The following is a 19,902-nucleotide window of genomic DNA, read 5'->3' as shown; positions in this document are numbered from 1 at the left end:
TCAATTCAGCAGGATCTCATCCTGTTTGTTTCTTACTCTGCTGATGAAGCTGCTCTTTTGATGGTTCAGTCATCCCAGAGGAAAGCCTTGTAAACTTGTGCAGGATAAGCAGCTATAAAAGCCTCCATGTTCATACTGTGTTTATATCTGTATGGAGTAAAGAAACGGTTACACCATCCTGAAGTGAGACAAGACTTAGTAATTAAAGTAATCCTTTTATTTTTTGTAGGAAAGAACAGAGGTCACTAAAAATCTGTACAATCTGTAAAAAACAACACAAATAAAAAACAAGTTCTGTATCTAAATATTGTTCACTGAAGTTTCTGTGCTGTACAAATGTCGACACCTCCTGAAAAAGGCTTCGGGTCGTCCGTCTGCTCCTCGAGTCCGTGGCGGGTTTGTAACGGCGTCTCACGGCTGCTGCGTCAAACCCACAAACTGTCACAGGTCAGAATCCTGCTCCTCTTCTCAGGAGAGCCCGACCAACGTGTCTGACAACCTCACTCCACGTCACACTGCTGCACTCGTGCTCTACGCTCACCTGCTGAAACACACACGCACATCACATCCGTCAGATCTACGTTTGATCATCTCTGTGATCTAAAGTCTGCTCCTTCCTACCTTGACAAAACGTTTACTTCTTCTTCCCTCCTATCGTCAGGCTCTCACTCTTCTTCTTCTGCACCTGAAGAGAGGAACATGTCATCATCACACACTCAGGTGAAATCTGATGCATCCACATGAACATAATTATAGAAATCCTCCGACCTCGTTCATGGCGTCATCGATCTGTTTTAGCTCCTCGTATCGGTCTCTTGACTCTCTGAGTGGCTGCACCATCGCCTCCTCGATCTGCGGGAACAGCTGGTACACACACAAACACACACACACACATTACTCAATCGTTTGTGTTTTAATAACTACATACCTGTAGCTGTCACTTTTAAGAGGCAGGAGGTTCATTAAAGGTAACATTCAGAAGTTTCTCTCGTGGTTCCCGACCCTCTTTGACCAGGTGTTTCCCAGCAGCATTGTCAGATTACTTCACGTACCTCATCCTTAATTCACAGATGTTATTATCGCCTCTTATTCTAAATGTTTGACACTACTTATGGTATAAAAGTGCGCCATTTTTCAAACAAAGTGTTGAAATTATGCCTGATTTTCTCAATAAAGCCGAATTTTTCTCTAAGCTCTCTTAGCTAATTATATCAACCTACTTGTCACAACATTAAAGCCACTTTATCGACTATTTATCGATTATTTCTGGCTGATTATTTTAAGCTATAATGCATGAAAGGGTTTCCAGGTTAATCTGAGGGGTCGTTAGATGATTAAAGGGGCAAGTAAGAAAAACAAATCAGGTTTAAAGCTCAAACTATTAATCATTTATAACTGCACAAATATGTTACAACAAACTTTGTATTTTATTGTTATTATAACTGTGTTTATGTATATCTGCTCTAGTAGATTATCATACTACGTAGTCATACTCTGGTACATATTGGTTTGGCTCACCTTCATCACAGTCTCAAACATGGGGATGAGGACGAACTTGATGAAGCCGATCTGAGCCGTCGGCTTGGTGACCTTTTCTCTGTCCATGAAGGGAGCCACAGGAAGTCCCTCGGCCTTCTCCCTGTCGCTCTGAACAGACACACAGAGGAGTCAAGCTGCAGTTTACGTCCTTCGGTGGTTTCAAAAAGGATGTTAATTAATAAAGTTACATTTCAGAGAAATGATGTGAGAATATTTCCCTCCTCTGCTTGTCTCACCTGCATGAAGTACTCCTCCAGCAGGCAGTCCACCCAGGGCTCAGCCACCTCCATGGGCCGCACCTCGTTGGAGATGTCGCAGCATTTGATGAGCACCATCTTCAGCTGCACAGAGAGCAGGGTCAGAGGTCAAAGGTCAACATGGGACAAGATTAATAAGGTGGTTACTTGGTGTGATGAGATGAAATGCATTCATGTGTCCTCATGTGAATTTGATAAAGTGAAGTGATGGTTCAGAGTTCAGAGGAAGATGAAATGAAGCTTGTTCTTACACACGTGACGTGCTCCTCGTCCGTGTAGTCAAAACTGTCCACTTTCTGCTTGAAGGAGTCGAGGATCTCACCGTGTCGAGCCATGTCTGTGGCCAGGATCAGAGTGATGGTGCCCTGAGAGACAGCCAGAGGTGAGACAGCACATGAAGGACACCAGAGCAGCGTGGACACGGCTGTGCGTGCTTGTATTTTCTGCTGATGTAGAAAATAGACTCATCCTCTGTCCAACTGTTTTACATTAAATAGACTAACAGCTGTTAAAATCATCGATATCTGGCAGCAACAAGCTGTGAGCTGGTTCAGGCAGGCACCTCGAGCTGCACTCATTCACACTTGGCATGCGTCATTCTCCACGATCACCTGACAGACTCTTCCTTCGGTCTATTTAAGCTGCAGGATTTCCGCTCTCTCTCCCTCTGCTCTGTCGTTACCATCGCTGCCCTGCACCAGTACTGCACTCAAACATTCAGCCCCACCACCACCCCAGCATCCACCTGCAGGCTCCGGCTACGAGGTTTTAGATAGTATCCTCGAATTTGTGCATGTAAAATAAATCTGCGAGGAGGCGTGAACAGGTGCATCATGGTCGAAGGATAACATTTCGAGACGTGTTTCATTACATGCAAAATTTTAAGTGCACCTTTAATTGACCACATTCATCTTAATATGTGCACCACTAACAAAAGGTAGAGCTGGACGAACAATGCGGAGACCTAACAAACATGAAAGCATGCATCGTGCAGCCCTACCTGTCGTATCTGTTTGAAGGCCTCGGGGTCAAAGTTGGAGAAGATGTTGCAGTCGGGCTGAGAGAAGATCTGGAAGGCAACAGCACAGTGATGATTCTCCAGAGGGGAGATGTCGTTGTAACGAACCGCCAGCTCCGTTCTGGCATTAATCTGATACCTGCAAGAGAGAGAGAGAGAGAGGAGGGGAGGAGTGAGAGAGAGGCAGGGGCGAAGTTTAGAGAAGGGAGGAAGAACAGACAGTGATGAGGAGGAGACAAGGGAACAAGGAGGAAACAAAGGAGAAGGTGAGGGAGAGGACAGATTAAGTTGCAGGAGATGGAAAGATCAAATTACAAGAGAAAGGAAGAAAGGAGACAAGGCAGAAACACAAAGGAAAGGAAGGATGGAAGGAGAGGGTGAGGGAAGTGTCTTACGTGTTGTTATATCCGGGGTGATCCAGGTCGTGACAGACGGCAGCCGTCATCAGGATCAGAATGTCGACCTGCGTGAACTTCTCCTAAAAAAGAACACAAACACATTTATATTAATCAAAGCAGCAATTAAGTCTAATGTGTGTGTGTGTGTGTGTGTGTGTGTGCGTGTGTGTGTGTGTGTGTGTGTGCGTGTGTGATCCCATCCTCCACCCTCAAACTGCCACAGAGACTCTGTGTGTGTGAGACCTTGTTAGCACAGATCCTTTCTAATCATTCTCATTAGGCCTGAGATAATGAAACCTCCTGTGAATAGTCGCTCCTCAGAGAGAGAGAGGGAGACTCTGTGAGAGGAAGACGCTCCTCTCTTCCTTTTCTTCTCTCTTATTACCCTCTCTTCATCACGCCTCGTCCTCCTCATCCTCTCATTCTTTCTCCCCTGAGCTCTCCCAGTTTTGTTTCCTCTCTTTTTTTCCTACAGCTGCTACAGAAATTCTGCATGCGTAATTTCTAAATATCATAATAATAATCTCTGTTTTTATAGCACCTTTAATAATAAACAGTGTTTCGGCAGAAAAGTGAGATATTTATTATTTGTTAGTTAAGCTCCTGCGTCCTACATTCCTATATGTGCATTTCCCACAATGCAACTCCATCGTGTCTTTCTGTCATAGGTTGATAAACACTCGGGGTGTCACGATTCTAATCGTCCACGATTAGATGCGAAAGTGAAAACATTTGTGAGTGAGGATACTGTCACGGCCGTGGAGAGAGAGTTGCATCATCACAATGGTGGATCATGGAGCGTATTGGACCTCCACTGACGCGACTCTCTGTCTATACGGCTCTGCAGACTTTGCTCAGGGAGTAGGCGGGGCTGCTCCTCCGCTGCTCGTCTGCTGTCCTCACCTAATTCCGCACCTGCTTTCTACACGTTGTCATCGGCCTCATGAGGACAGTCCTTGTAACACATGGCCCACAGAAGCGCACACTGACCTGATGCGGTCAGACACATACGAGGTTTTGACTTCGTCTTGTTATGAAGGAAACAATATTCTGAATGTGTCTTTATTATTCGGAGTGTTTTCCTCAGGGACCGTGCATGTTCAAAACAGCCAGAAGGGACCTCAGATGTAAAATGAATAAAGCAGCTGAACTAAAGTTACAGAGAGCAGAACACAAACATGAGGAGCACTTTCTGTTTGTCCTGAATTAGACTTTATAAATCGTTTTCTGGTAAAGATGTGTTGGACGTTGGCTGCACGGTGGTGCATTGGTTAGCGCTGTCACATGTTCTCCCGTGCATGCGTGGGTTCCCTCCGCGTACTCCAGCTTCCTCCCACACATGCTCGTTAGCTTCATTGGTGACTCTAAAATGCCAGTAGGTGTGAGCGTTAAAGGTTGTCTGTCTCTGTGTGTCAGCCCTGTGATTGACAGGCGATCTGTCCAGGTGTAACCCAGCCTCTTGTCCAATGACAGCTGGGATAGGCTCCAGTGGTGTTATCTGAAGTATGCATCTAAGCAGCTGCATGTAAAATATCTGCATATTAGTGGAATATTTAATTTAATTAGCCGTGTTAACATCTTACTGACTTTATCAAACTAAGAGCAGTTATCAGTCGTCCCCATGACGTCACTGTAAGTCTCACAGGGAGGTTAACATGCTGCCAAAGCAGTGACTTCAGGGCAGCAGGAGTTTACGGCTTTGTTGGAGTTTTTCTGTCCTTTATGTGTCCAAGTTTTTATTTACTTCCAACGTGGGCCAATTAGATCCATTTTTTATTTAATATCCAAATCGTGACGGCGCTAACGACCACCTACGTCTTTCAAAGCTCATGGCCCGAGTCTGTGATGTAGGATTTCTGTTTTTAATGAGTCCCCAGGCTCAACGTGAGATCGCTCAGCTGATGAGTCATGTTCACCGACTACAGAGACATTAAACAACCGTTCACTCACAGGTTAGTAGGACTCCTGATGATGAGACAAGTGACGGATGTAATGAACTCAAACTGTCACGTGAACAGGTCTACATACTGACAATAATATGTCGAGACATTTAAACATTTCAACATCTAGATGTATGAATAATAAGACCTATCACTTTGATCCTGAAATGTTCTCTCATGTCAACATTTGCAGTCTTCAGTCAGGTCTGTGACAACTCCTCGTGTCTGAGAGCAGCTGCTTACCTGCAGGCTGCAGAGGCAGATCATGCTGTACATCATCTGAGTGACACAGAAACAGTGGCGGAAGTTGTGGAAGGGGTTGTTCTTGTAGTTGTCGTGAATACAAAGCTACAGAGAGAGAGAGAGAGAGAGAGAGAGAGAGACGGGAGGTTTGAGACCTGCATGTGTTCAATGATTAAAAACATGAACATGAATGAACAGAGGTTTCAGGTCTCACCAGCCATCTCTTGAGTGTGATGGGGTTGATGTTGAAGTCTTTGACCAGGCCCAGGTCGTGGTACATGTGCTCCAGACAGCTCAGCATCTGGAGGAACAAAGGAACCAATCAGTGATGTGTCTGTCTACACTGACAGGTTGATCTATAAGGGCTGCACAGTAAGATAGGGATGTTCAATAAGAAGCGTCACACCTACACCCTACATGAGTCTCATGTTTCACCTGTAAGATACACATTAAATACAGTTTTTATCTGCCAGACGTTAAAACAACTCCAAGACTACTTCCTCAGTGTTTCGAGTTAGCGTCATTATTAACTACACCATTTAACCAGATGAAGGATTGTAGACATAGAGTGAGCTAAAGCTAGCAGCAGATCAGCTCTTAACCTCCTCAGTCACGCCGGAGAGCGTCGGAGAATCACGACACTGCTCGTTCTGTGCTTTTACTGGTTTTAATCACCAGCTCTGTTTGTTCTGACCGCAGGAGAGTCTTGTGGATGCTTCGGCCTGCAGTAAAAACCTTTCTCATCACCGGGTCTGATCCGTCTGCTTTTTGCAGAAGAGGAAAGCTTTGCACATTATTCAGCTCCCGGTAAAAACGTATTGAAAGCCTTTTGAGACTCAGTTTGTGGTTGCTTCTGCAACGCTCAGTGTGTAATGACGCAGCTAAAAGAACAAAATTGATTTTACAGACAATTTTCAACTCGATCTGAGGATGTGATTCATCGACTTTTAGGGGGCAGGTGCAGAATTTATGATGTCGAAACCATCTTTAGAAACATAACTTTTGTCAGCACCAGTTTTTGAATTTTAGAGCCAATTCTTTCTTTATAGTGTGTGTGAAGTAAACACACAGCAAAAGACGGATACAAGCTAAAGGAACATGCTGGTTTTGATTGTGGGCTATTATTGCACATATTCATAAACCACATGCTCATGTATGAGCATAAAACAACAGTAAATATGTTGCTCCACATATCTGATGCAGCTCCACAGATTCTACATGGTTTCTCTGGCATTGTTAAGATTATTTTTTGAAGTCAAAAGTTTATATCCATGTATTTAAAGAGAAATGTGCAGTATTTTAATGTTTATTTGTTTTTATTTTTAACATTTCTTTGTATTTTTTATCTTTTTATTTGCAGTTATTCAAGAAAACAAAATGAAATAGTTAAAATGCAGCAGCACAAGTTGTTAAGTAAAGTCTATTACTACCAATGACATAACACTGAACGACTGGAAGTAATAAATACCTAACTGATTATTTACAGCTTTATTATCAGTCTGTTTGTCTGTGATAATTGACGGCCGTGACCTTGGATATGAATGAATGAGTTTCTCTCACCTCGTTGGGCTCCCACTGCCAAGCATCGAATGTGGGCAATCTAAGAGCTTCTACTGTCTCCTTAGACAGGTGGTACTACACACACACACACACACACACAGGGCAGCAGGGGAGAGAGGGGGGCAGGGCAGGGGAGAGGAGAGAGGGGAAGTGAGACGGGTTGAGCAGGCTGGTCAGTCTTACCTCGTTGGCCTCCCACAGCCACACGTCGAAGGCGGGTTTTTTGAGAGCGTCTATGGTCTGTGGTGACAGCATGTACTGCAGGCAACAGAGCGCGCAGTTAACCCCGTCTGACCCCGCCCGCTCGGGGGAACACCTCTACACACTACTGCACACACCTACTGTACTGTAGGACTTTGTTTTCCTACATTGTCACTTAGCTTTTCTCATGAATCGGTAACAAACATGGAGGAAGTGTTATATTCTCCCTGTGTGCAAACATTCAGAGGCTGACTGCACTGACTGATTTTAGGGAACAGATCAGAGACTGTATATAAGAACTGGACGTAGCCACCTTGGCATCATCCACTAGTTTGTGGAGGAGCATTTTGAATCCTCGAGTTTGGCGTTTTGGCCACCGCTATCTTGCTTTTTCGAAGCCAGAAGTGACCATATTTGAAAGGGTGGAGGCACAGAGGATTGAGCTAAAGCTGTGTTTCTTCTGCAGGGACTTTTCCCAGAGAGTCGGGACTTCTGCCGCAGAGACCTGGGTTTAAATACAGTCCATGGAGATTCTTTTGCCCCCACTGAAAGCTCCCAGCCAGGGGGTGGTGGTTTCTGAAACTACAGGGACTTTTCGGGTGGGTCTGAATATTTCCACTTGCAGGATTCGGGAGAATCTTCACAGTAGAAGAATTTGCAGACTAATTTTTACTTTAGGCCTCGGTGGAAGCACAGGCAGCGATGTGCTGGAGGAACCTTTTAGTCTCTTAAAAAAGCAGCTCCTGGAACTAAAGGTCCTGGTTAGTTTTGGTGGAAACGCAGCTGGTGTTATCAGCTAACACGAGCTCTAGTTTGGTAGGTGAGCGGCATCCATAATTCCTGGTAACTGCTAATAACTGGGATGCTAATTTTTGCTAGCAAAAAACTATGAACTTACAAAAGAAGTCTGACTCCTCAGCCGGTCTTTTACGTCAACCGAACGCTGAACATATTTCTGGTTGCGGTGTTTGCAACATGACAATCACAGGTAGCCCCGCCCTAAACCCTCCCCTCTTCCTGGTCCGTGTGACTCTCAGTGGGAGCATCAGTGACTAAATGAACATCATGCTGTGTTGAAGAAGACTTGAAACTAGAGACTGAGACCATAAAGTCATTAGGAACATGTTTACTGAGGGAATACATCAGGAGAGGAGGAGGAGCATGTTCTCATAGACGTAGGAGTCGCCCCCTGCTGGCCATTAAGAGAGAACGCAGGTTTAAGACACTTCTGCTTTGAGAGGCTGAGTCCACTTCTTATAGACAGTCTATGAAACACCTGATCTATAAAGAAAGCCAAACACACTTTCACACCTGTCACATCTTCACTGTGTTTGCAGAGAATAAACGTATTGATCTTTTGTTTTTAAACGTACACAAGGAGGCAAATGTTTGAGGCCACAGAGCAGGTGTTGTGTTTCTGCCTGGCTCACCTGTCTGACAGAAACATGGTGAAGTACACAGTGTGTGTGCAGGCTTACCTTTGGGTAGGAGGGAACGTCCCTGCGAGGAGTCAGCTTCTTGTTGTCTTCCAGGAAGTTACTGAAAACAAACAAAAACAACGTCAGACTACAAACAGAAGACGAGAATAAATAAAAGATATTAATGACAAACATATACTTATGTGCACTAATGTGCACGTTTCATTAAAGAGTCTTCAGCAGCCTTTACTTCTACTACTCTGAATAACCTGCAGGTCTTGGAAACCTTTAATGAGGATGAACCGTCCCCTGACACGTCATCAGTGTGTTAATGAGGGGGAGCAGGAGAGCGTCCTCTGTGCTCATGAGGTCTCTGACTAACAGACCAGAGAGAGACGAGCTTCTGTTGGGTCTCTCACCTGTTGTTTCTGGACGCCATCTCCTCCCGCAGGTTCCTGATGTCGTTACGACATTTCTCGATCTCCACCACCTTCATCCCCTCCACTGCAGACACACACAGTCATTTGTTAAAACTGATCCCATTTACAATTACCATTAACCTCTTGGTACCGCTTGTAGCTGCAAACATATTAAGTTCCCCAGAGTGTCTGTGGATCGCTGAGGTAAATTAACGGGTGATAAGAGGTTTTATTGCTTTAATTGTCTTCTTTGGAGGGTGTGGAGCAACCTGTCAGGTCTCAACTGTAGCTTCACTAGCCTCTAACTGATGTCTGATGGTATGTTGGTCAACAAATCAACCAATCAATGACCATCCCTGCAAAACAAACAAATATGGATGCATAAAAAAACTAAAGAAGGACTTGGAAAGCGCAGACCCAACATCCAGTTGTCTATGATATGCAAATCTTTAAGTGCAACCACTATACAAGGGTAGAACCAAGTCCTGCAACCCACACAACCACATGTGTACAACGTTCCTACCCTGTAGTACGACCTGCAGGAGGGTCTCCTTAATTGGCAGGCAACATGTCCCAAAAGTCCCCCGCAGGCAACAACGCCTAAAATAAGTCCTAAAAGTTTTTTCACTGACAGGCTCAGATTTTTATCCTGAGTTTCTGGCAACATTACAGAAAGGATCCCAACTTTGTTAAGATATGATCATTTTTTAAAACCAGAAACAGCTGTTACGTCGCTGTCTTCAAAGGCACCAGACTCCACTGACAAAAATAGGCATTTTACCTCACATCAATCTGCGATGTGCGATCACGTCGTTCAATATTGTGATAACGATATGAAGATAAATAGACAAATATTAAAGAGTGCATATGAGCTTTAACTCTATTTCTATGTCTATCTTTTGTTCTGTGTGTTTATACAATACTTTGGTTTTTGCAGAATGCATGCAACACAGCTGTTTTTGCACCACTAAACTCACACCGGTTAATCTGAGGGAAGCTGATCGCTGCCACTTTATTGCATCATAGTGGAGTGTCATACCCATGGCTCCATCCACCAGGTAACATGTTTTCATGCACAGTGAGAAAGCACGGCTTCATTGCAATAAATTCAGACTTTTGCTGTGTTTTTTGCAAATTCTCATGTTGCAATAACGATGAAGTTATGATTTACTGCAGCTTTACTGCCGTCTAAGCAATCTACTGGAACACTTCTTGTACTTGTTCGTCATTTAAACCCCAAATGATGTGAAACTGGAGCTCAGATTGAGATGCACTTTGTTTCAGATCATGTCAGGAGGGCTTGAAAACAGCAGCTGCCTCCAGTAAACCTACAGCAGTATATCCTGAGAGGTGAGTTATTTCGGCTGGATGTTTCAGCAGCAGATATATGATGAAAACTTTCCGCCTCATGAAGTTGACTTTAATATAGATGTAGAGCCTGGGAGAAGCAGCGGGGGGGCTGGAGACTGTCTGAGAGTCGGCAGATTGAACTCTCACATGTGGCTCTGTGGCTCTGCGTCCTCCTCTGTCTGCCTCCTCGCTCGCTTTCATCCGTCCACCTCCTCCTACTTAAACAGAAAAGGTTGCCTCCGACAGCACTCCAGCTCCCATTAGAATAGGTGACCATGGCGACCAAAGTGATGAGAGGATGGAGGATCTGTGTGGGCGCCACGCTGTTGCTGTAGCAACCAGGTATGGAGGCAATTGGCATGCCTGTGTGAAGTGGCTGTGCGTCAGATGTGAAACTACTACAGTGCAGCCGTCAGGGAGAGTGGGCACTGCAAAAATCCTTCATGTTCTGCAGGACTGTTCTCAACACAGATAACACACTTTAAATCATCTTCTTCTACCCGTTCAAAGGGGGACGTTTAACCACAGGAAGTAGAGTTTAATGTTGATTTAATATTCCATAAGTTAAGCCCTTATGTATGATCTATTGTTGTCTTTATGTCGCGGTGTTTTTTATGTACGAGCTGCTCCAAACCGATGGCCCATAGTGGGATGATTAAGCTGTTTGAATTTAATTTAAATTGCTGGAAATATATCTCCAAATACTCTGAATTATTCTGTCACTATTATATCGGCATCTGGACTGGCCCTTCAAGGTTTAATTAATTTATTTAAATTGATTGAATTATCTTTATTTTTTTCTGCAGTTCAGTTTAATTTCAGCTGCGTCATCGTGCACAGAGCGTCACAGGAGCAGCGTGATGACAGGCTGTAAACAAAGCGAGTCTCAAATGGAGTTTTCACAGGAAGCTGAATTATCCTCTCCAAAACCAACAGACCTGGTTCTGAAAGAGGATTGGATCCAGTTTAGGCTTTTATCAGTTTGTTGTTCAAACGTCTGAGCAGGATTGGGATAACTTTGATCCAAACATCAGGATGATCCTGATCCCAGCAGAGGGGAAGGACTCAGGCTGGATTTCAGGAACTATGTGATCAACCTTTTTAATTGGTCAAACAAAACATTTTTTACAAAGCGGTTATACTTTCGATATTTCTTAAATTTTGCATTTGAATTTCAGTGTCGTTACAGTGATACAGTAGATAACGTAGACATTAAAAATAAAGGATTTTGTCCACATAAATAATCCACCAAATAGCATCAACATCAAACATCAAATATGTAATTTAAAGCGGCTGTGAGGAACATTCGCACTGTGGATTTTGGCGCCCCCTGTGGACAAAGTGTGTAGAGCATTGTCCCATTTAGAGGTCTGGTGATCCAGATTTGGTAATCCGGTAAAAGTATGTTTCTGCTTCAGGTTGATCCAATCCAGTTTTACTTTGAGAAACCAGGACCGAAGGAAGCTGGATTATCTGATCCTGATAGCAAAAGATGGGATTTCTAAATCCGGATCGTTCTGAACCAGATTAAACGTTTTAAACTACCGGGCCTTGATGCCTCCTCATACATTTATATACTGCAGATATCAGTGGAGCAAGTGGATCCTTTGGTTTGGATTTGTAAAAACACATTAATGTTTCCTTTTAGAAACTCGACAGACTTCTCGGTTTTGCGTTTCATCCATATGATTCAATAGAAATAAAAGCCACAATTCTGTTTCCTGTTTAAATGTCCACACAGAAATCAAGTGCACACACTGAAGAGCATTTGTGCACTGAGCCGACACGTGTCGATGCGTTGGGTTTGCTTCCATAGAAAGCTGCACAGCAGACTGAGGTCATGTTGTCTTGGTGACTGTTGGAGCAGGAAAGGCTTTTATGAAATTTCAGCTGCATCACGTGCTGAAACACGAATTCAGAGACAGAAGAGTGAGAGGAAGACGACCACCAGAGTCTCCGCAACACCTCAAGGTGTGTGTGACGGCGCGCAATCTGGTGAGTGTCGATGGGAGACGGGGTCGGGGGGGACGGGTGATGCATTACAGCCCACACACATGTAGAAGCAGACATGATCATGTGCGTAGGTGTTTCTGCACAGCACAGGAAACACCAGGTGTTATGTCACATTACGTCACAATCCGACACGCTGATGAGGTTTTTCCTTCCTTCAGCTTTATCGACCATTTAAAGGCCGAAGGACGGATCATTCTCTGACTTCAGACATGTTATTTCTATTTCCCGCGATAATGTAGAGCTGTATGAGTGAATTTAACCATATTCTCTGACACACTTTCCTATCAATGCATTTGATTTGAACAAAATCTCTGGCTATCCTCTCATCTGACGTCTTTTTCTAACACTCCCTCTTTCCTAACGTTTCCTAACGTTAACGTCAGCAGTCAGTAGTGAGTTTGCAAAGATTGCGATGTCGGTTCCAGCTGCTCGCGCATCGCTGAAGTGGTTGCCTGAGGTTGCATAGTGCTGCTCAATTATGGCAAAAACCATAATCACGATTATTTTGGTCAAAAATGGAGATTACGATTATTGAAAACGATGACTCATCGACTTTGGAACAGCAACCGTTTATTTAACTTCTAAAAAAAAAGGCCTTTCACGGTATGTTTTCTTAAACTTCAAACATAAATAAATTATATAATAAATAAATGAATATGAAAAAAAGTCATGGGAACTCGGTGATAAAATTTCGGGTGATTAAACAAATTGGTCGTGATTTTTGTTGCATGGACGACTCTCAGGTTCAGTCTGACCTTTATCTTTCATCACAGCCTTAAGGGGAAGCATGTAATGATTACAAAACTGATTAAATGTTCCTGCAGCAGCTGGCCGCTCGAGAACACTGAGGCCTATATAATGATAAAAAAAACAATGATGTAGGGCAGTGCAGAGCCTGGCCGTCGATCAAAACCACTTTATTGATTTTTTTTTATAACCGGCTTTTATCTCGATGCTCGGTGCCAAAATGCCAGCAGGTAAAAAGTGTGTTAACTGCAGCCGTGTGCAGGTCGGCTGCAGGTCGGCGGCCTCATAAGAATAAACTTCCTCCTCGCAGTTAATAAAACGACAACACTGTGAAAAAGCTGATAATGGTCAGCTGAGGAGGTGTGAGACCCCAGGCTGGAGGTTGTATAAGTGTGGAGTTGATAATAAATTGTCTTTAAAACGTGGTCAATGTTCAGTAGATCAAATAACAACACGAGGTCAGCAGCCTCTGGAGGAGCGTTAGCCGACCACATAACCTGCTGGGCTGTGACTTATCTAATCACAGCCTCGTAAACTCTGCAGGAGCTCGGGTTCAGACCACATGCACTGACGGCATGCAGGGAGATCTACTGTACGCTGATGCACACTCATCAGTCTGAGGACGACTACAGCGCGCTCGAATAATAAGATGCTGTAGTTCTAAAGTTAGGGAATGATGACAGATGAGATGAGAAATTATCAACAAGTATTCTCTTTTCAGAGGCTCAGATTACAGACTGGAGTTTATATAAAAAGCAACAGATGACAAAACACCTGCAATTCTAAAAACACGTCCATCTGCCTGAAATGAACTTTTTGTTTAGCACTAATTAGCAAACATTAGCATGCTCTCACACCAATGTAAGATAGTGACAATGGTGAACAATATACTGTGAAACATAAGGATGTTAGCATTGTTAATGTTAGCATGTTAGCATGGCAGGGCAAAGGCCAGGATGCAGCGACAGCACCTGTGCATGAAGTATAATCGGTACCCCTATTTTAATATTGATGATTTTTATGTCAGATACACGTCCTCCTTTTAAGATATCAACAAATGATTCTGTTTCACTTCCTCTTTAAATCATATCCTGTATAAAAAGATGGCCGACATGACAGCTCCCTAAAGTGAAGCCAAACCCTCTCTATCGCCCCCTGCTGACTGGCTGCAGTATAGCTCATAAAGCCCGCCTCCTCCATGTTAACAGATGGGACATGAGTCAAACTATAAAATCAAAATACACGTCAAATACTTTTTTCTAAAACATGGTTTCTGTCATTATAGTTAGTTCTGATCACGCTGATTTCCAACTTGGCAAAGACACAAAGTAAACGTGTGTGTCGGGTGGAGGAAGGGGCGGGACGTCAACACTGCGGCTCCACCAGCCGATCTCTACTGCACACACTCTGGATACAGATGATGGCAGCGCCCGCTCCGGGGGGGTTTGGGCTTCATCTTTGTACGAGAGGAGACGGAGACATGTCGTCGTTCTTTACAAACAGTCAATGGTTTAAAAGAGTAACAACATCAGTACAGTAAAAAAATGTTTCTCCTTGTTAATTAGAATTAAATCAGAGTTTTAAATGACGCATCTCAAAATTAAACCACATGTTGGATGTTAAACTGATGATGAGCTCAAAACTTCTTAAAGGGCCACCATGAAATTAGGAGTCTGACGATGACCATAAATAACTATATTAAATCTGGTGAATATGTTTTAGTTTGGATCAGAACAGCTGATGTCAGTGGTGCGTGAATACGAGACTTACGCTCGACTCTCTTCTCCAACATGGCGAGGCGGTTGGTGACCTCGGTCTTCAGCTCGTTGATTTTGAACGCCCTGAGGGACGACAGGACAGACAGAGAGGAGAACTGAGTTCAGACAGAGAAGAGACTTTGATCTGTGACACCAATAAACTGTCTTGTTGTGAATCTTTACACCTTCCTGCTGCAGGTGAATAATAACAGCTTTCTACACATCCCTGCGACGCTCTCTTGTATCTTACATCGCTGCAAAACGTATAAAACCAAACTTTAATTTAATAATAGTCTGTCAGCAGAAAATGGACTTTTAGAATCAGTGGAGCATTACATGTAATTTATTACATCTAAAGGAAAAACATTTGAAGGTACCAGGATTTCTAATCGATGACGGGTTGGCAGTTTTGTCTTGCGTTTAAACCCCGGACCACTAGATGGCAGTGTTGTAATCTGTCTTCAGTTTTTTCACTCTCCCATTCAAACGTAACGACGTAAAAAAAAAACGAGACAGGACGCAAACTTGCAAAACACGAAGGACACAGACCTGTGAAAAGACTTACGATGCTTAAGATGCTGCAAAAATTGCAATATACTCAATAAAAACCCCGATATCGTGATACATAACCACCAGATCCATGCAAATTCAAAGCCCTACGATCTATATTTCATATTTCATTTATTTATTTAATTCATATACCTGCGTGCCTCTTCCCTGCAGCGCTCAGGTGAAAACCTTGTGACTCTTTTGAAGGATTATTTGCTCCTGCAGAAGTCAAGTCCGCCGTTGGAAAGCTCTCACAGTGATTGTGTCATTTCAGGTGAATTGATCACGATAAGCAGACGATTCTTAAAGTAATTTGTGTCCTCATGCAGGTTATAGACATCTGTGTATTACATAATTATAAAGTAAGGAAATGGACAGCTCTGCAACTCGCTGCATTTTAATTACTTTTTCAAAACACAGCACAGCTGTTATGCCTTTTCATTCTTCAAGGCCTCCGCTGAAGGGGCTATTAATCCTATTAAAAGACACGATTAATCCACCTGACGGGGGCAGCTGCAGGTGCTTTCCACATGCACGTTTGATTTCTGTCATCATCGCTTGCAGCCATGACGGTTTGTTGTTTGTTCGACTGCACAAAGTTGTCTAACAAGTGTAGCTGCAGCAGCTTGTTGGCTCACAGTCAGCCGCTTTTTAAAGCTTTGATGAAAGACACTTATTTCACGTCATGATTTCTGTGTGCACGCTGCAACAGCCTCAGGTAGCGAGCCTGTAGGAGCAGACAGGTTACGACCATGGATGCATTATTTAGACCCGTATCCTCGACCCAAAGGTAGCAGAAAAAAAACTCAAAACCAAAGGAGTCATAGTTGACAGTTACAGGTGTCCTGACAGGTTTATAGATATCCCTTTTATAATAGTGGCCTAAGGGGAAATGATGCAGTACCGTGACCCGCCACTGGGCACAACTGGAGGCAAAGCTGAGCTGCAGCAGCGTATCCAGGTGTTGGTAATAAATCGATGGTTACAGCAAGGTAAGTTATTATGGGAGGAAAGTAAAGTAATAATAAAAATAATAGAATAAGCATTGTTTAAAATGTTTGTTTAAAAGAGCCAAAATAGACACTCTGAACACAACAGTTGATTACTGTAAGCAAATGATTGAAACAGCATCCGTCCCAGGCTTTTTGATCCACATAAGCAGCTGATTAGTGTCACTGTTATCACTATCAGCACAAAACCAGCTGCATAAACCCAGAGGTGCATGATCAGCAGGCTGTAAAACAAGCTTGTTTTGGGCTTCGTCTCAGAGAGGCGATGCCAGAACAATAAAAGAATTAGCAACATGATTAAAAGCAGCAGAAAAAAACTGGAGCAGTGATTAAAGTAATTAAGACACAAAAGTGGGAGAGCATCCACATGTTTAAAGCTCCACAGCAGCAGCGACACAGTAAAGAGTTAACAGTGGGTAAAGTGTGAACACAATAAGTCAGCTGCTTACCTTGAAAACTGCTCCGCCACTTGCGTCAGTACATTCTGAAAGAGTTCCTCTTTATCTGCGGAGAGAGCGAGCGAGGAGCTGTTACATATAAACACACCCACACACATGCACACACACACTGTCAACACACTGCGGGACCACACACACACACAGGTGTAAACAGGTCGGATCCACAGAGGCAGAGTGTTTCATTATAAACACGGTAGTCCTTACTTGCTCACGGTCACTTTCTCCTTCACAAACACACAAACACGAAGGTCGTTTCAGCCAATCGCAGCGCGTCTGGTGGCCACAGCAACAGATGGCCGAGCCGGGAGAGTGAGAAGACAAACGATAAATAAAATGTGCCTCCTTCTCTGCTCTCACCATCAGCGCCCGGCACAGACGAGAGGAACCGGCTGACAGCTTGATGTGTTAACAAGCCACTTCTGATTCCTCTTCCCACACAGCGAGAGAACACAAACAAAGCCCTGCCATTGGCTGAGAGCGCCGCTGTTGTGGGCAAAGTCCAGCGCCGTGTGCCAATAATTTCACAGCTACCAGAAATTGTAAAAGAAAGGGTACTGTTCTGCCGGTAGTGGTTTGTACACTGTGTCACTCACATTCCATCTTTCACGCCGGGGTCAGAGGTCACTGCAGACTGAAAACAGCGTTGTTAAAAAATTCCTCTCTGTGATTAATTAAGCCGCTGCAGCTGGAGTGACTAAACTGACCGGATCACGACTGACAGGAAGCTCTCAGGTGACACAGATAACAGGCTCTATGTCAAATGTGTCCCAAATATGCGCCTTAAGTGCCTTAAACCTGCATTCTGTCTAATGGCCAGCAGGGGGCAGAAATACATCTGATTGTATAGAAGTCTATGAGAAAACAAGCCGAGATCTCAGTTGATATATTTCATGTTTATGGTCTCAATCTCTAGTTTCAAGTCCTCTTCGATACAGCATGATGTTCACATTGTAGATTATGGTCTCCTTTCATCTCTATTTACAGATTCTGTGTGAACATGAAAGCCGATTTTAGAACAGGAAGTGCGTTTGTAGTACGTTTGTTGTCTGGGTAGTATTGACTGATAGCAGGCTTGTTGTATGCAAGAAAAACAATCCATGTGGAAAGCAAAAAGGGCAGAATGCATCCGCCGCAGCTCCCATCGGCTTCATCTCACGACGATTAACGTTTTATTGATGTCTATAAACAGATATCTTCATGCAAGTTCAGCTAACAATCTCTTCTTAGATGTTGTATCTCAACAACAACTCCATTCCCAAGTTTCTGGTCGGGCTGTAAACAATGCAGTGCACAGAAAAGGAAGTCTTGGCTGAAGTCCTTTATCGCTAACTGCTGGCTACACCGGAAGCCCTGAAAATTTGTCTGTCGCTCCCAGAGGATATATCATCACCAGAGTAATGGCCGATGAATTCTGAGTTTGGGTCCCGATAAGAGTTAAATACACGATGAATCAAGGGAGGGTCGACCTGTGACTGACAAGTCGCTACATTAGCATCCTTTCTAATCAACCTAGCGCTAGCGTTGTCTAGCTGATAATGTAGCGGTTGCTAACCCCCTGCTCCTCTCCAGCTCCACCCGCCATCCATCCATTTACATCCGGTTATCGGGGGCGGGGTCGCAGTAGCAGCAGGCTAAGCAAGATGACCCAGATGTCTCTCTGCCCAGCATGTTTCCAGCTCCTCCTGGGGGATCCTGAGTTGTTACCACGCCAGATGAGATATATAATCCCTCTGGGTCTACCCTGGGATTTCCTCCCAGTTGGTTGTACCCGGAAAACCTCCAAAGGGAGGCGCCCAGGAGGCCTCCTAATCTGATGCCCGAACCACCTCAACTGGCTCTACCTTCTTGTCACTTCTGGCTCCAAAAAACCAAGATGGCAAACACCAAAGTACCAAACTCAGTGCAAATCTACGTCCATGAAGTCAACGCTGACTAAACGTCTGAACATCAAATCACTCCAGTTTTCCACGCCTTCCAAAGAGACCAACTTGATTATTTCATATGACCAATATTTGGAAGATGTTTGTCCACTGACTGTGGCTGCCAGGAGGAGGAGACAGAGGTGTCACACTGCAGGTCTAATAAAAGCCAAACATTAACCTCAATGTTCCACCATGAACTATTTTTACTCTCCTATAAAAAAAGAGGAAATATTGACGCTATCTAAATACGAGAGGAGTATAAAACTACAATCAAAACTTTGGCCTAAAAAGTGACTCCTACAAAGATAACTATAAATATAGATGAATGTCATAAAAAAGATAATGATAATATATGAAACTGTTGTTTATCTAAAAGTGGTTTTAAAGCATCTTTAAAAAAGGTGAATAAAGATCGAGGAAGTACGGTGGAAGTTTTCTGTCCTTTTATCAGATATGGACTCACACATCAGGACAGAAATAAGAGAGTTATCTTTTCTTTGGTCAGAGTAATTTTTGTGTTTTCAGCCTTTAGAAACTGGAGGAGAACCTTGAATTCAGGGTCCAGAGAACGCTGGTTCAGTCATTGTAATAACAGTTTTGTTCCTTCTGAGGCTGTGAAGTATAAATGCACTGGTGCCTTTTATTTCTGATGACAGATGAGGACACAATGATTATGGATAATAAATCTCACATCGAGTGTTTTAATGTGAAAGGGAGTGCGTATGTCTCATGATGGGTTGTTTCCCTCTCCATAATTCAGTCTTTAAAGCGAGTACATAAACATGTGCAGCAGTCACTGGTTGTTGTGTCTGATGAATGTGATCGGGGCTGTTGTGACACACTGAGGAGGTCAGTGTTGGAGCTCGGTGCCACTGATGTCTTGTTAAGTTTCCATAAAGTTTTATGGCTTTGAAGTACCGGAGTGAAGGAGATCAGGAGCTTTTATAGATGTTTTGCAAGCTGTGTGTTCGTGTGTGTCGTGTGTGTGTGTGTGTGTGCAACTTTCTTTGCGATCTTCAGTGGTGCGAGTAACTCTATTTCTTCTTTTCCTCTCTTTTTCCTCTTTTTGTTGCACTTGTAGTTTTTAGTTTACAACGGGTTAA

General features: G+C 43.6%; 1 protein-coding gene across 1 annotated transcript in view; it reads right to left on the bottom strand.

Annotated features, from left to right (window-relative positions):
- Window positions 1–201: 201 nt before the first annotated feature.
- The window catches only part of pde9aa (phosphodiesterase 9aa), a 23,927-nt gene continuing 4,226 nt past the window's right edge, over window positions 202–19,902 (bottom strand). Inside the window, exons 4-18 of the mRNA XM_069662744.1 lie at window positions 16,869–16,923; window positions 14,874–14,944; window positions 8,994–9,078; window positions 8,635–8,695; window positions 7,139–7,213; window positions 5,610–5,696; window positions 5,396–5,500; window positions 3,210–3,292; window positions 2,797–2,953; window positions 2,048–2,161; window positions 1,776–1,880; window positions 1,519–1,647; window positions 769–864; window positions 622–685; window positions 202–544 (exon numbers count right to left, since the gene is read on the bottom strand). Coding sequence (XP_069518845.1) covers window positions 635–685; window positions 769–864; window positions 1,519–1,647; window positions 1,776–1,880; window positions 2,048–2,161; window positions 2,797–2,953; window positions 3,210–3,292; window positions 5,396–5,500; window positions 5,610–5,696; window positions 7,139–7,213; window positions 8,635–8,695; window positions 8,994–9,078; window positions 14,874–14,944; window positions 16,869–16,923 — 1,274 coding nt within the window. The 3' untranslated portion in view covers window positions 202–544; window positions 622–634. The remainder of the gene's footprint in view (window positions 545–621; window positions 686–768; window positions 865–1,518; window positions 1,648–1,775; window positions 1,881–2,047; window positions 2,162–2,796; window positions 2,954–3,209; window positions 3,293–5,395; window positions 5,501–5,609; window positions 5,697–7,138; window positions 7,214–8,634; window positions 8,696–8,993; window positions 9,079–14,873; window positions 14,945–16,868; window positions 16,924–19,902) is intronic.

This window comes from Semicossyphus pulcher, unplaced genomic scaffold (genome assembly GCF_022749685.1).
Source record: "Semicossyphus pulcher isolate SPU_LCO1_2020_fin unplaced genomic scaffold, fSemPul1.0.p SCAF_15, whole genome shotgun sequence".
NCBI lineage: Eukaryota > Metazoa > Chordata > Actinopteri > Labriformes > Labridae > Semicossyphus > Semicossyphus pulcher.
Note: the sequence above shows the minus strand (reverse complement) of the source record. Positions and strands in the feature narration are given on the sequence as shown.